Here is a 13,808-nt window from a genome sequence, read left to right as displayed (position 1 = left end):
TAAGGTAGAAATACCGTGTTTTCTGCACCTTTTTTTCAATTTAAATCGGTATCCTTCATCAGAACCATTGTTTTCGACATTTATTCATCTTTTTAGGTATATTTAAACATTTTTATTAATTGTGTTTAATCTTTTTTGGGAGTAAGAGTGCACCTTTAAATAAATTCTGCATTGAATCTCAATTTGAGTCCATATAATCCGTAACTAACTGAACGATCAATTTCATATCACAGGCAACCAATATAAGGCTTACTTTGGGTCATAGAGGACATATAAATGAACATTTGGATGTATAGTTATGATGCATTTAAACAATACTTACTGGTAAGACATCGCTGTTTTTACAGAAACGACATAATTTTCCCAGACTTTTTTAAGAGAGAGTGCACATAACACATTGCCTTTAACAAAATAGGACTTGAAAGGAGCAAATTATTGTTTGAATGCTTTAAAAATTTAATATCAAATAACAATTTTTATCACAATTTCCAACTTCAAAAACATCAATAACAAGAGCTGTCACAGAGACAGCGCGCTCCACTATTCCACCCCTTTTCAGTTTAAGGATTGAAAAGTTTTGGTGAAACATGCATGGATCACCACATATGCATCCTTGGATTTGTTTGCAATATCAGCTATATGATTTATAGTAAACTGATTTATTTAAAATGAATAAAGACAAATATGTCGCAACATTTGCGTTTTTTTGCAGATTTAGAATGAGGGTCTTCCCCGGAAGAGTATCGATGACGTGTACCAAGCCTTTCACGAATGTCTAGATGTGGATGAAACCATTTTTTTTGTGTAAAATTCAAAAACATTCAGCCTTTATTAAAATACAGACTTGATGGAATTAGCATGCAATACATTAAAGGATTATAGGTTGTATACAACAATGCAAGATTAACCATATTTTCCTCAATTACAATGGAGCAGAATTTCTATGTCCAATGTAAAAGGGCCATTATTTGAATTTTATGCAAACTAGAGTTATCTTACTTGGTTATTTAAGTAGATTGGATGGTTGAGTACCATTGTATAAAGTTTCAATGCAATACATCAAGTACTTGCTGAGATATTAACCTATGTGTGCTTACATGCAAAACCTCAACCAGAATATTTAAGATATTAAGTCAAATAATAAAGGCCCATAATTTAAACAAGAGGGCCATGATGGCCCTAAATCGCTCACCTAAGTAAAAGATTTTAACCTTTGTAATCAATATAGCTTGATATTTGTTCTCAATGAATATTTAAAAACATACTGGTCAAACATGTTGCCTGGATAATCACTGACAGGACTTGTCACAGTTACCTACACACTGACAGGACTTGTTACAATTTCCTGCACACTGACAGGACTTGTCCACTGACTGCACACTGACAGGATTTTGTTCAGTTGCGTGCACACTGACAGGACTTGATGATTGACTGCACACTGACAGAATTTGATTCTCATACCTGCACACTGACAGGACTTTTTTCAGTTGCCTGCACACTGACAGGACTTTGTTCATTTGCCTGCACACTGACAGGACTTCGTTCAATTGCCTGCACACTGACAAAACTATGTTAAATTGCTTGCACACTGAAAGAGCTTTTAGTATAGATACACAAACAACTGACAGGACTTCGTTCAATTGCCTGCACACTGACAAAACTATGTTAAATTGCTTGCACACTGAAAGAACTTTTAGTATAGATACCAACAACAAACAGTGCACCATCCAATAAAATCAATAAACTGCCTTAAGCTCTAAAAATCAAATATCAGACCACATTCGACACCTTCAACTACTATTATTGCTTCTTCCATCTAGGACAACAACACCATCCTTCAAGTATGGATAATCAAATTTTTCTTTATATAAGGCTTATTCACTATCCACACAGAAGATAAGTTTGTAGCTTAGAATAATCTACATGAAGTTTACAATAATCTACATGAAATTTACAATTATCTACATGAAGTTCAATGGAAAAGTCTGATTATTAAATTTCATAATTATTTTAATCTATGAACCTAAAAAAAGAACAATAATTACCTTAGAAGTGACTATGTTGAAGTCTTAATAAAATTTAAAATCTATTCCCTTGTTTCTTAAAATAGAAAGTAACGGAATCTCCAACAAAAAGGGAGACCATATAACAACACTTGCTGCCCTTGTTTCAAGAGTAAACAAAATGTATTTATAATGAACTTGTAACCCACGGGGTGAGGCCAATTTTTCTCCAGGGGTATAATTTGAATAAACATGGTAGATAACCAACAGACAATGTTACACACCAAATATTTAAGCACTAGGCTGCATAGTATTTGCCAAAAAAAGTTTTATAATTTTTCCTTTAGGTTGCCATGGCAATAAGAGTTCTGCATGGAATTCATTTCTTTGAACAATTTTGAAAAAGCACCAACCAAGGATCACTCCTATGAAGTTTCAATAAATTGTCCAAGCAGTTTAGGAGAAGATAATGATTATAACCAATTGTTGGCACTTTTCCTTTAGGTTGCCATGGCAACCAGATTTCTGCATGGAATTCATTTCTTTGAACAATTTTGAAAAAGCACCAACCAAGGATCACTCCTATGAAGTTTCAATAAATTGTCCAAGCAGTTTAGGAGAAGATAATGATTATAACCAATTGTTGACACTTTTCCTTTAGGTTGCCATGGCAACCAGAGTTCTGCATGGAATTCATTTCTTTGAACAATTTTGAAAAAGCACCAAACAAAGATCATTCCTATGAAGTTTCTTTAAAATTGTCCAAGGGGTTTAGGAGAAGATGATGATTATAACCAATTGTTGATGCCAAACGACGGACGACAGATGCCGGACATAGACCGATCACAAAAGCTCACCTTGAGCACTTTGTGCTCAGGTGAGCTAAAAAGTGTTATCTAACTTCATTAATTTATTAGGTAAGATAGTTGAGAATACATATCTAAAGTTTCATTGCAATACATGATATATTTGCTGAGATATTGACTTAAATGTGGTTACATGCAAAACCTTAACCAGAATTTCTAAGTCGAATAATAAAGGGCAATTATTTGCATTAAATGCAAACTAGAGTTATCTAACTTGGTTAATTAAATAGGTTGGATGGTTGAGTACCACTGTATAAAGTCTCAATGCAATACATCAAGTAGTTGCTGACATATAAACCTATGGCAGCTTACATGGAAAACCTTAACCAGAATTTCTACGTCAAATAACAAAGGTCAATTATTTGCATTAAATGCAAACAAGAGTTATCTAACTTGGTTAATAAAGCAGGTCTCAATTTAACCCCATGTTGTTTTTTTTCTCATTTATTTTCAACATAAATCATATTTACATAATATATCAAAACATACATATATGTTAAAACATCTCTATGTTGTATTGAAAAATAATTTCTATCTAACACACACGTACGCACGTACGAACGCACGCATGCACACACACACGCACGCACGCAAACACACACACACACACACGCGCGCAGACACGAGTACTTCCCATTTTTTTCTGTGGGTTTCATACTTATCATTATTTAATGCTATTTGCTCTTCTATTTTGATTCTTAATTTCAGATAATGCAAAAATACATCGAAGGATAATTGTCTGTCATTACATTTTGATGAATTGATATAAAATTTCATTAAGATAATTAAAAAATTACAGATATTACTGTATTTCCTTTTTTTGACTATTCCCAATGGGGCTTCCTGTTTGTAAATTGTTATATTTATTGATGTCAATGTAATAAAGTTGTTTAGTTTATTCCATAACTGTTGAGTTTTTTGACACTCCCAATATAAATGTTCAATTGATTCAACATTTGAGTTGCAGAAAGTACATAGACTGCAATCGACTAATTTGACTTTAAACAGAAATTTGTTGGTCGGTAATATTCTCATAAGGAATTTATAGTTGAAACTACGCAATGTTGTATCTATCGTTGATTTGTAAATATTACTATAAATAGCTTTCCATTCCAGATGTTCACTAATTTCCAAAGTTTCTTTCCATTTTGCTTCTGAAATCGGTTTGAGAATATTATGCAACAAAATTGAATACAGAAGTTTATTTGTTTGTACTGATGTTTCAACTTTGTCTTTGAATTGTTGAGTATTAGCGTAAATAATCCCATCCGAAATCAGTTGTGTTTTTATATGTAATGGAATTGATCGAACGAGTGTTTGATAGTTTATAAAATCTGTATTCCTTATGTTGTATAGGTATTGTATTTGATTGAATTCGTAAAAACTGTTTGTTCTATAGTCGAAAATATGTTCAAGATACTTAATACCTTTTTCATACCATTGTTTGAAAAACAGAGTTTTTCCATTATTGCAAATTGTTTGGTTATTCCATATCACTGTCTTAGCTGTTTTTATTGAGTTTGTGTCAAATATTTGCTTAATTTTACTCCAGGATTTGATGACATCATTTATGAATGAACCTTCTTTAGAAATTTTGTTTATTGTGGTATTGTCTAAGTCACAGTCAAAAACCAATTCATTTCCATAGTTAATTAGCTTCTTTTTAAGAAACATTTTCCATTGACTTTTGTTTTTGTCGTCTAAATATCTTTTAACCCAGACAGCTTTAATGGAGTTAAGAAAGAGTTCGACATTTGTAAGTTTTAGTCCACCGTTTTCGTGGTTTTTGGTACATAATATCTCTTTTAATTTTGTCTGGCTTCTTGTCCCAGATGAATTTAAAGATAGATAGTTTAATGTTTTCAATAATACACCTGGTTGGATTTGCGAGAACAGTGAATGGGTAGATGATTTTGGGCAATGCGTATGTTTTCACTACTGTAATTTTACCCATTAATGATAGTTTTCTATGTTCCCATTGTTTTAGAACTTTATGAAATTCTTCGACCTTTTTATTAATATTTTCGTCTATTGTTTTTTGTTTGTCATTGTAGAATGTAATACCTAAAGCGGTTGAGCATTAACCAAAGACTTAAAAGAGAGGTCAGAGCCATCATTAAAATACGTTGCATCATCAGCGAAAAGAGATTGTTTTATTTCTGTATCACCGATTTTAATACCCTTGATATCAACGTTTTGTTTTATATAGCCTGAAAGTATTTGTAGACAAATGATGAATAAAATGGAAGAAAGTGGACACCCCTGGCGTACTCCTTTTTCAATTTCAAAGGCCTCCGACATATGACCATTGTTTATTAGTATACTTTGAATATCTGTATAGAAAAGTTTAGTCCATTTAATTATATCTGTGCCAAAATTAAAGGATCGCAAACTGTCAAGTATAAAGGAGTGATCAATACTATCAAATGCTTTTTGAAAGTCTGCAAAAAATAGGAGTCCAGGTAGTTTATTTTCTTCAAGGTATTGCATAACTTCTATGATAAGACGAACATTTTCGCCGATGTATCTTCCTTTGATAAAACCAGTTTGTTCAAAGTCAATAATTTTAGGTAGTACTTTTTTAATTCTATTAGCTATTGCTTTCGTTGCTATTTTATAATCAATGTTCAATAGACTGATTGGTCTCCAATTGGAAAGGTTTTCTAAATTTTTACCAGATTTAGGAATAAGTGTTATTATACCTTGCTTTTGAAGTGGTGTTAGATGTCCATTTAGAAAAGAGTAATTTAATGAGTCTATAAGAACGGATTGGATATCGTTCCAGAATGTTTTATAAAATTCTGTAGTCAGACCATCTGAACCAGGGCTTTTATTATTTTTCATATCTTTTAAAGCATTTTCGCATTCATATATTGAGAGTCAACCTTCGCATAAATTACTATCGAGATCTGGAAGTTTATTGTTGTTTGTGTTTATAAATGCATCTCTTATATTGTCTTCAAGGTTTAGGTTCTTACTATAGAGTTCTTTATAAAATTTTACTTCTTCAATTAATGTGTTTTTAACTCCTGATACAATTTTATCATTCACTTTAAGTTTATACACTGTTTTTTTCTCAGAGTGTTTCTTCTCTAAATTAGCAAAATATTTTGTTTTCTTTTCATTATTTTCCACGTGTATTGCCTTTGACTTAAGAATATGACCATTTATATATTCACTTCGAAGTTCGTCAAGTCTTTGTTTTTTCTGTATAAGAGATTCAGTTATGTTGTCGATGTTGATATTTTCTATATTTAGCTGTTGTTCAAAAGTGTAATTTCTTTTAATAGTCTTTCCTCTTCTGATTTAAGTATTCTTTTTTTATGCGATGCATATTTGATTGTTGTGTTCCTAATTGAGCCTTTAATTATTTCCCATAATGTATTTGGATTAGCAGATTCATTATGACATTTTGTTTCTTGTATGCATTCCTTTATTTTTGACTTATATTCATTGTCTAATAAAAGAGCACTATTTAGTTTAAAATATCCCGGACTTTTATCGCATTTTAGATCGTCTATCGTTATTGATATAATTGAATGGTCCGTTTTAAATCCTGGTTTAATCATACTTTTCTGTACGTAATTTAAAATATTATTTGATATAAGAAAATAATCTAGACGGCAATGTATATGTGGTTTGGAGTTTGAATGCCAGGTATATTGCATTTTAGATGGTTGGAGTAGTCGCCATATATCAACTATTTCACAAGAATTTATTATATCATGTATTTTATCTCTACACTTTTTATACGTGTCAGTTTTGCCATTCTTTTTGTCTAGAGAGCAATTGAGAATAGTATTAAAATCACCACCAATAATATATGTTTTATCGTTATTCTCCAACAAATATTTTTGTAGCAGATCAAATATACTAGTATCATCCTTATTGGGTCCATATATGTTAATTAAGGTTATTTCATTTTCGTTTAATATGATGTCTACTGTAAGAAGTCTACCCTCTTTAATTTCGGTATGATTTGCTAATGTTATATTCGTATTGGGGTTGATAAGAATTGCGACTCCTACGCTATTTGAACTGTTACCACTAAAAACACAAGGTCCATCCCATTCGTCTTTCCATTTTGAAAATAGTTGTTTAGAGCAGTGTACTTCTTGCAGTAATATTATGTCGTATTTATTATTCTTAATCCATTCGAAAATTTGTTTTCGTTTTCCCATGTTGCCTAAACCTCTTACATTTAAAGATATTATTTGTGTTTCCATTTTTCAAATTCTTGGGGTAAGTCTGATATCACGACACATTTTAGCCATAACAAAACACATTTTGAATCACGGTGGAAATAAAATAATGACATATAAATGTCGATTAATGTATCGGCAAGTGCCATGGATCAAATAAAATTAATTGTGTTTACAAGTGCATCTATTTTAGATAATATTTTTAACTAGTTATAAGTCAATTATAAGGGTAATGAATGATTTATAGGATTAAGTAAGGTATAAGAAGGTACAATATTTCAGCCTTATATGAACAAACTAACAATTTAAATAATCGATATACTAGCATCAAAAACCGAAAAAGTCTTTAAATCTAACTATACTATTGTTCAGTATGAATTTTGCGGTTTTTTCTTTGTTTAAGAATATTTTTCAAAAAAGGAATCGAAAGTAAAAATATCCTTTTAAAGAAAAACCGGCATATATTATTTAAAGTCCATACCCTGTATTGCACAATCTCTTTGTGAAAGACTTCTCGCACTGAGTATTACAGGTACAGCCTGGTGATCAAAGGGATTGAACAGGGCATTACGTCTGTTTCAACAGAGATCGATAATCTAAGTTACATATCTAAATCGTATTCATATCTATTGAAAAGAATTAGTTGTACAAAATTAGCATGTATTTATATATACTGTTCCCCTAAAATTCTCCTTATATAATATCTGTCACAAATCGTAATTTTAAATGTTAACACATTAGTCTTAATGACATCAAGTTATACACATTTTACACACTGTAATACATAAAAACCTCATAATACGGTAATTAATATAGTAAATTTGTGATTTCAAAAACATTTTATGATTTAATTAAAAAAAATGTATCCTATGTGTAATGCAATAGTTTAAAAAGCAAAAGGAGGATAAAGTATAACGATATTGATATCAAAGGGAGCTTATAAAAGATCGTTCTTCTAATTACAGTACATTGATTTCATTGCCTCCCTTGAGTACCAATGTTGTATTACCAGGATCATTATCATCTCATTTATGATAAGAGTATTACTTTAAGCATTTACCATTTCCCCGTCATGATAAATGTAAAATAATCTAATATACCATACATAGCTACTAAAGTAAGTATATGATATGGTATAAACCTGTGTTAATAATAATTTTAGATTGTTTTGCAAATAAGAAAAGGATATTAAATTTTGATCAATAATCATATTAAAATAAACATAAAAGAATCTTTTAAGAGAAATCCTTTTAACAGTATCAAAGGGGGGTAATTTTCAGGCATATTACAAGCTTGATAGTAGTACATTCAAGTAGAATAGCTATATCTATATATGTATAGACGTCTATATTATAATTATATTATTTAAACAAAAAATCATAACAGGCTGCTGTGCACACGTGTGTATAATTTTGAATTTGTATTATATCTGCATTTATCTAAAAGTAATAAATAAATCAACAGTTCACAGCCTGTTGAGATTTTTCATGGCAATCACAGTGAACAAATATAATTATGTTTAAATTGTTTCGTTTTGTTTTCATTATTGTCGATTTTACACTATTAAATGTTTACTATTAACCATAAGAAAAGCATGTTGCTCGTGAGCTACAAAAGCTAATCGTATGACATGTCACAGTTTTCACGAGTAATTGCCGCAAGGTATACTGCTTTCCGAAGATAGCGTCACACGTTGATTGCCGATGTTTGCACAAGCCGTGGCCACGGGATGCCAGTCCAGTCCCTGTATTCACGGAAACGGATATTGGAAATGTTGCCTGTATTGTTTTTGAAATATAATTTCCCTTCTCTTGCCCATACGCTTTCATTTTCGGATATCTGCCTTCTCGCATGACTTAACACTAGTCTGTTTAGCTTTGATAAGTCTTCATTGACATAAATGTTTGTACCTTTTAGTTCTTTTCTCCGTTTCATTAGGATGTTTCTGTCCATCCTGGAGATGTATCTCACAATTATTGGCCTAGCTCTGTCACTGGGGCGTCCGAGTCTGTGGCACATGTCTATATCTTTCATCGCCATATCTAGGCCCTTGATATTTTCGTTCAGGGTTTTAATAACCATTTTTGATGTTTCCTCGGGCGTTTCAATACTTGACCCTGCCCCTTCCTTTATTCCAGATATAATCACATTACTTCTTCTTCTATACTGATCAATTTCATTTATATACCCTGCTTGTGTAATAATAGTTCCCTCTAGATCTACAAACACCTGTTTTGTTTTATCTGCGTCCCTTTCTTTCACCTCTGCTTGCTCCTTTATATTTTTTTTCAGCTTGTCATTTTCTTTTTCTATTTCAAAAATTCTGGATTCTATCTTGTCAATTTTGATGTCAAATGCCTTTGTCATCTCTTCTTTTACTATCTTAACAATTTGAGGGACGATAGTTTTAATGTAATCTTCCTTCTGTTTTTCGGCTTTGTTTAATTTGGTGTTTATTTCTTTTAAGGCTTTATGAATTGTGATCATGCTACTGTCTGAAGGTTCTACAGCATCAATATCGTCTTCCGATTCTAGTTGGGGGGTTGCTGCTGACACTGCTTTCGCTCTCTCTATCCCGTTTACGTGTATCAACTTTTTCCATACCTTATCTTTGTTGCGCAGTGTATGTTTAAAATCAGTCAGCGCGGGAATTCAGTATAACGTACAAGGCGATACAAGGTTATCTACATACCACTCATATACAGTTTACATGTTTTTAGCACTAACGAATACATCTACGACCCAATGGTTTGCCGATAGAAAGTTTATAAAATCATTGTTTTTCAATTTTCACAGCAAGAATGATGGTATTTTTCATCTACTTACAGCCCATGTCCTATTTCCAATGTTTATTTTACATTTTTATGTATTAAAACACTTTTAATTTCACAATTTTCACGAGCTCCCAAAAGTAAACACTGTCACACAAGGGACATCACTCTCAATTCCCCATGGTTGAAACAATCATCAAATTCTAGTGTCTATTGTTAAAACAATTATTCTTTGTGGTCAGCAAAACATTGCGCTTAGGGGCCATGATGAGTCATCAAGCAATTTCTAAGCGCTGTTCCATTTCCAGGCAAAAAAATAATAAGCTTCTCAATGATCATTTGGTTAATGGTGATCCTAGAACCCGATATGCATCGCCTAAGATTCAGAATGATCTGATAGGTATTTGTGGCCACCTTTTTTGGGGGGTTTTCGAGGTGTAACGACGCTGGCGTATTTGGTTTTAAGGTGTCAAAACGGATCAAATGCGTGGCCAGGGGTACAACGGTGCCAGCAATATGTCGGGCATACATCTTGGAGTGCAGGTGAGGATTCGATCCCTCATACCAGAGACGATAATTATATACCCATTGCAAGGCACACTGTTTGAACCTCACCATAATCCATGCATCCAAAGATGTTTATGCTAGAAACCTTATAGTACAGTGCAACAGGTGGCATTCGCCTTAAACTACTCCGGAAATGCTTACTTCAATTCCAAGAAACATTTGCAGGAGATGATGTCAGCAGGGAAGGCATGGCGGAGCGGACGCGACTCCGATCTCTTTGTGAGACTCGCTGGTCAGCACATGCAGACGCATTGCACTCATTCCTTGTATCAAACAGGTATAACACAATCTTGATTAAACAGTCGAAAATGAAATCATTGCGTAAATATTGTTTTATTGTTAACCAAACACCATACTGGTACAGACATAATTTTCTTTATCCTGCAGGACCGTGGTAACGACACTCGACCGACTTTCTGATGAAGGGGATATGAAGGCTGCGGTACACAAATTGTCAGTTACGAATTTTGACTTCATTGTGACCCTGGTGGCAATTGAACATCTTCTGTCAGCCCTAGTTCCACTGTCTAACATGCTACAGGCGAAGGACTGTGACTTGCTTCATGCAGCTAATGGCACGGGTCATTATGGTTCTTCTTCGGGTAAATTTTATTTACCATTTTTCATGATAAATGTTAAATATTCAGCAAAAACGTGTAAGCATAAACTGATTACATATAATTATAATAAATTATTATATATTATATAATAATTTATTATAATATCCACAGTGCCTTACGAATCTTAATACTTTCAGGCGGAGAGAAATGACGATGAAGTCTGGACCAACCTGTTTCAGAAAGTGGTGGACATTGCTGGTGACATTGACGTCATACCCGCCGCTCCCAGATGTTATGGTCTTTAACAACATCGAAAGTCCCAGGCAACACGTCCAAATTTTGGAAGAGAAACATATTTTTGCCTTTCGTCGACCACTTGCTGGTAGAATTAGAAACATGCTTGATGCAGCCCATGGTTGGTTCTGTGCCCAACAGCTTCTTCCATTGAAGGAATCTTTTGACGTACATATACATCCTTGGATTTCTTTGCTATATCAGCTATATGATTTATAGTAAACTGATTTATTTAATCAATAAAGACATATATCTCGCAACATTTGCGTTTATTTGCAGATATAGAATGAGGGTCTTCCCCGGGAGAGTATCAATGACGTGTACCAAGCCTTTCACGCATGTCTAGATGTGGATGAAACCATTTTTGTCCACGATTGTGAGCAATGGCGTATGTGGTGGACAGACACGACATTGGCGGTTGAACTTCCAGCTGCCCTGCTGTCTCTGGTGGAATCAATTATGCTTGCAAGCAAAGCCCTTTATCCAAGCATACGACACTGTCTCATCCTTTTAATGGTCATGCCGGTGTCTACAGCAACAGCCATGATGAGAAGGGTCAAGACATACCTAAGAAGTATGATGGGTACTGAGCGCCTGTCAGGTCTTGGTCTCATGAAAGTGTATAGAGAAAAAATTCCCTGGACCACCCTAGTAAGGGAGTTACATTTCAAAATGGCTGAGTTACGCCCCTGAATCCAGAATATCCTATACAACCGTGTATAGGCTGTATCAGTTAATTAAGTCTACATAATAGACGTTTAAAACGGGATTTTTCAAATCCTTCAAGGACTTGCATCATGAAAAATCGTAAAAACTCCGTACACATACAATTATTTGAACTTCTGTACTGTACGTTTAATTTTGCTATTCCACAAGAATAATTGTAAAATCTGCCATGTTTGGTTACCTTTTAGACTGTTTGATTCCCTCTCGGATTCTAATTTCTTTGAATCCGTTTTTGTTTTGTTTATTAGACCATTTTCAACTGTCATTTTATACGTTGCCACAAAAGAAAACCTTGGAAGTATTAAGAGTGAAGTAATTTACGGTAATATTTTCATCGACACCGGGTCCTACCAAGTCAAGTCAGCGGCTACCAGACAAATCGGCCCCTTACCAAATCGGCCCCTTACCAAATCGGCCCCTAGCTCAAACGGTTACCTTTTCGGCCCCTTACCAAATCGTCCCCATCCCGTAGACGTTTCGGCCCCTGATCACCGAGACGTTTCGGCCCTTATTATTTTTTGTTTTTATTTCTAAATATTTCGAAATATAAGTAAAACATGTAATTTCATTTGTTATTTTTATAGACAAAGCTATATACATGCATACAAAGGTATAGATAAAAATAGATTTAAAGAAAATATATGTACACTTGAAAACATTTTTTTTATTTTATTTCTAAATATAAGTTAGAAACTTTAATTTCATTGTTTTTTATAGACAAAGCTATATACATGCATACAAAGGTATAGATAAAAATAGATTTAAAGAAAATATCTGTACACTTGAAAACATATTTTTATTTTATTTCTAAATATAAGTAAGAAACTTGTAATTTCATTTTTTTTTATTTTAATAGACAAAGCTATATACATGCATACAAAGGTATAGATAAAAAGTTTAAGAAAATATCTGTACACTTGAAAACATGTAAAGATTTATTCACGAGATAATTTTATAAAACGAAATAGATTTGAAGAAGAAATGTTTAAACTTCATTTTTTTTTTAAATAATTTTTAAAAATTATACATAATTATGTTGCTAATGTTATGTATAATGACATGTCCATTGTCTAACATCAGTCTTGACCAAACACCTATCGCCCGCCGTAGATGGCACCAACATTTTTCAGGAACTCCTCGCAGGCGACCCTATGGGAATCGTATGAGTCCCACTCATCCATGATCCTGGCGTTGATGTCTCTGTAACACTCTCGACATAAGTTATACATTTTATGAAATTCAGTTATTTATATTCAAATCAGGCAAGGATGAAAATAACTATTATTAATCTTATATTGAATACGTATGCAAAACCATACTGGCTTAAACGGTGTTTTTAGACAGACGGTCTTATGGCGAATTGTCACATTCCACAAAGGTATCAGGTGTTGGAATTGTGACACTTTGTCTTTACAAGCTTATAAATACGTCTACAAGGTTTGTTCCGACTTTCCCAACCGCTTATTCTCACACAGATTAACACAAATTATCTCTTCGCACCTCAAACAGAATATTATTTCACTTTTTTATTATGGATATATTGTTTTACTCTTTTTAAAATGCATATTTATTGTAGAATATCTGTAGAACTATCAAGTTGTCACTTGTTTGCAATTCATATCTATAAAACAAACATTATTTCCTAATTATGTATAGATAAAACACTAATTGTGAAAAAATAATAATTAATAATTATTCTGGAGCAATAGTATACCACATAGATAACAAATTAATGGTTGAAACGTAAAGGCATTTTTAAAAACGCAACACGTTTAAAACAAATGGTACCCAATTTTAGAAACGATTGAATATATATATA

General features: G+C 32.9%; 1 protein-coding gene across 1 annotated transcript in view; it reads right to left on the bottom strand.

Annotated features, from left to right (window-relative positions):
- LOC128243049 (TBC1 domain family member 20-like) overlaps positions 1–12,367 on the bottom strand; it is a 60,078-nt gene extending 47,711 nt beyond the window's left edge. Inside the window, exon 1 of the mRNA XM_052960540.1 lies at positions 12,171–12,367. Within this exon, the coding sequence (XP_052816500.1) occupies positions 12,171–12,255 (85 nt within the window). The 5' untranslated portion in view covers positions 12,256–12,367. The remainder of the gene's footprint in view (positions 1–12,170) is intronic.
- Positions 12,368–13,808: the final 1,441 nt, after the last annotated feature.

The sequence above is a fragment of the Mya arenaria genome, chromosome 8 (assembly GCF_026914265.1).
Source record: "Mya arenaria isolate MELC-2E11 chromosome 8, ASM2691426v1".
In the NCBI taxonomy this organism is placed as follows: Eukaryota; Metazoa; Mollusca; class Bivalvia; order Myida; family Myidae; genus Mya; species Mya arenaria.
This window is presented reverse-complemented; position numbering and strand designations above follow the sequence as displayed.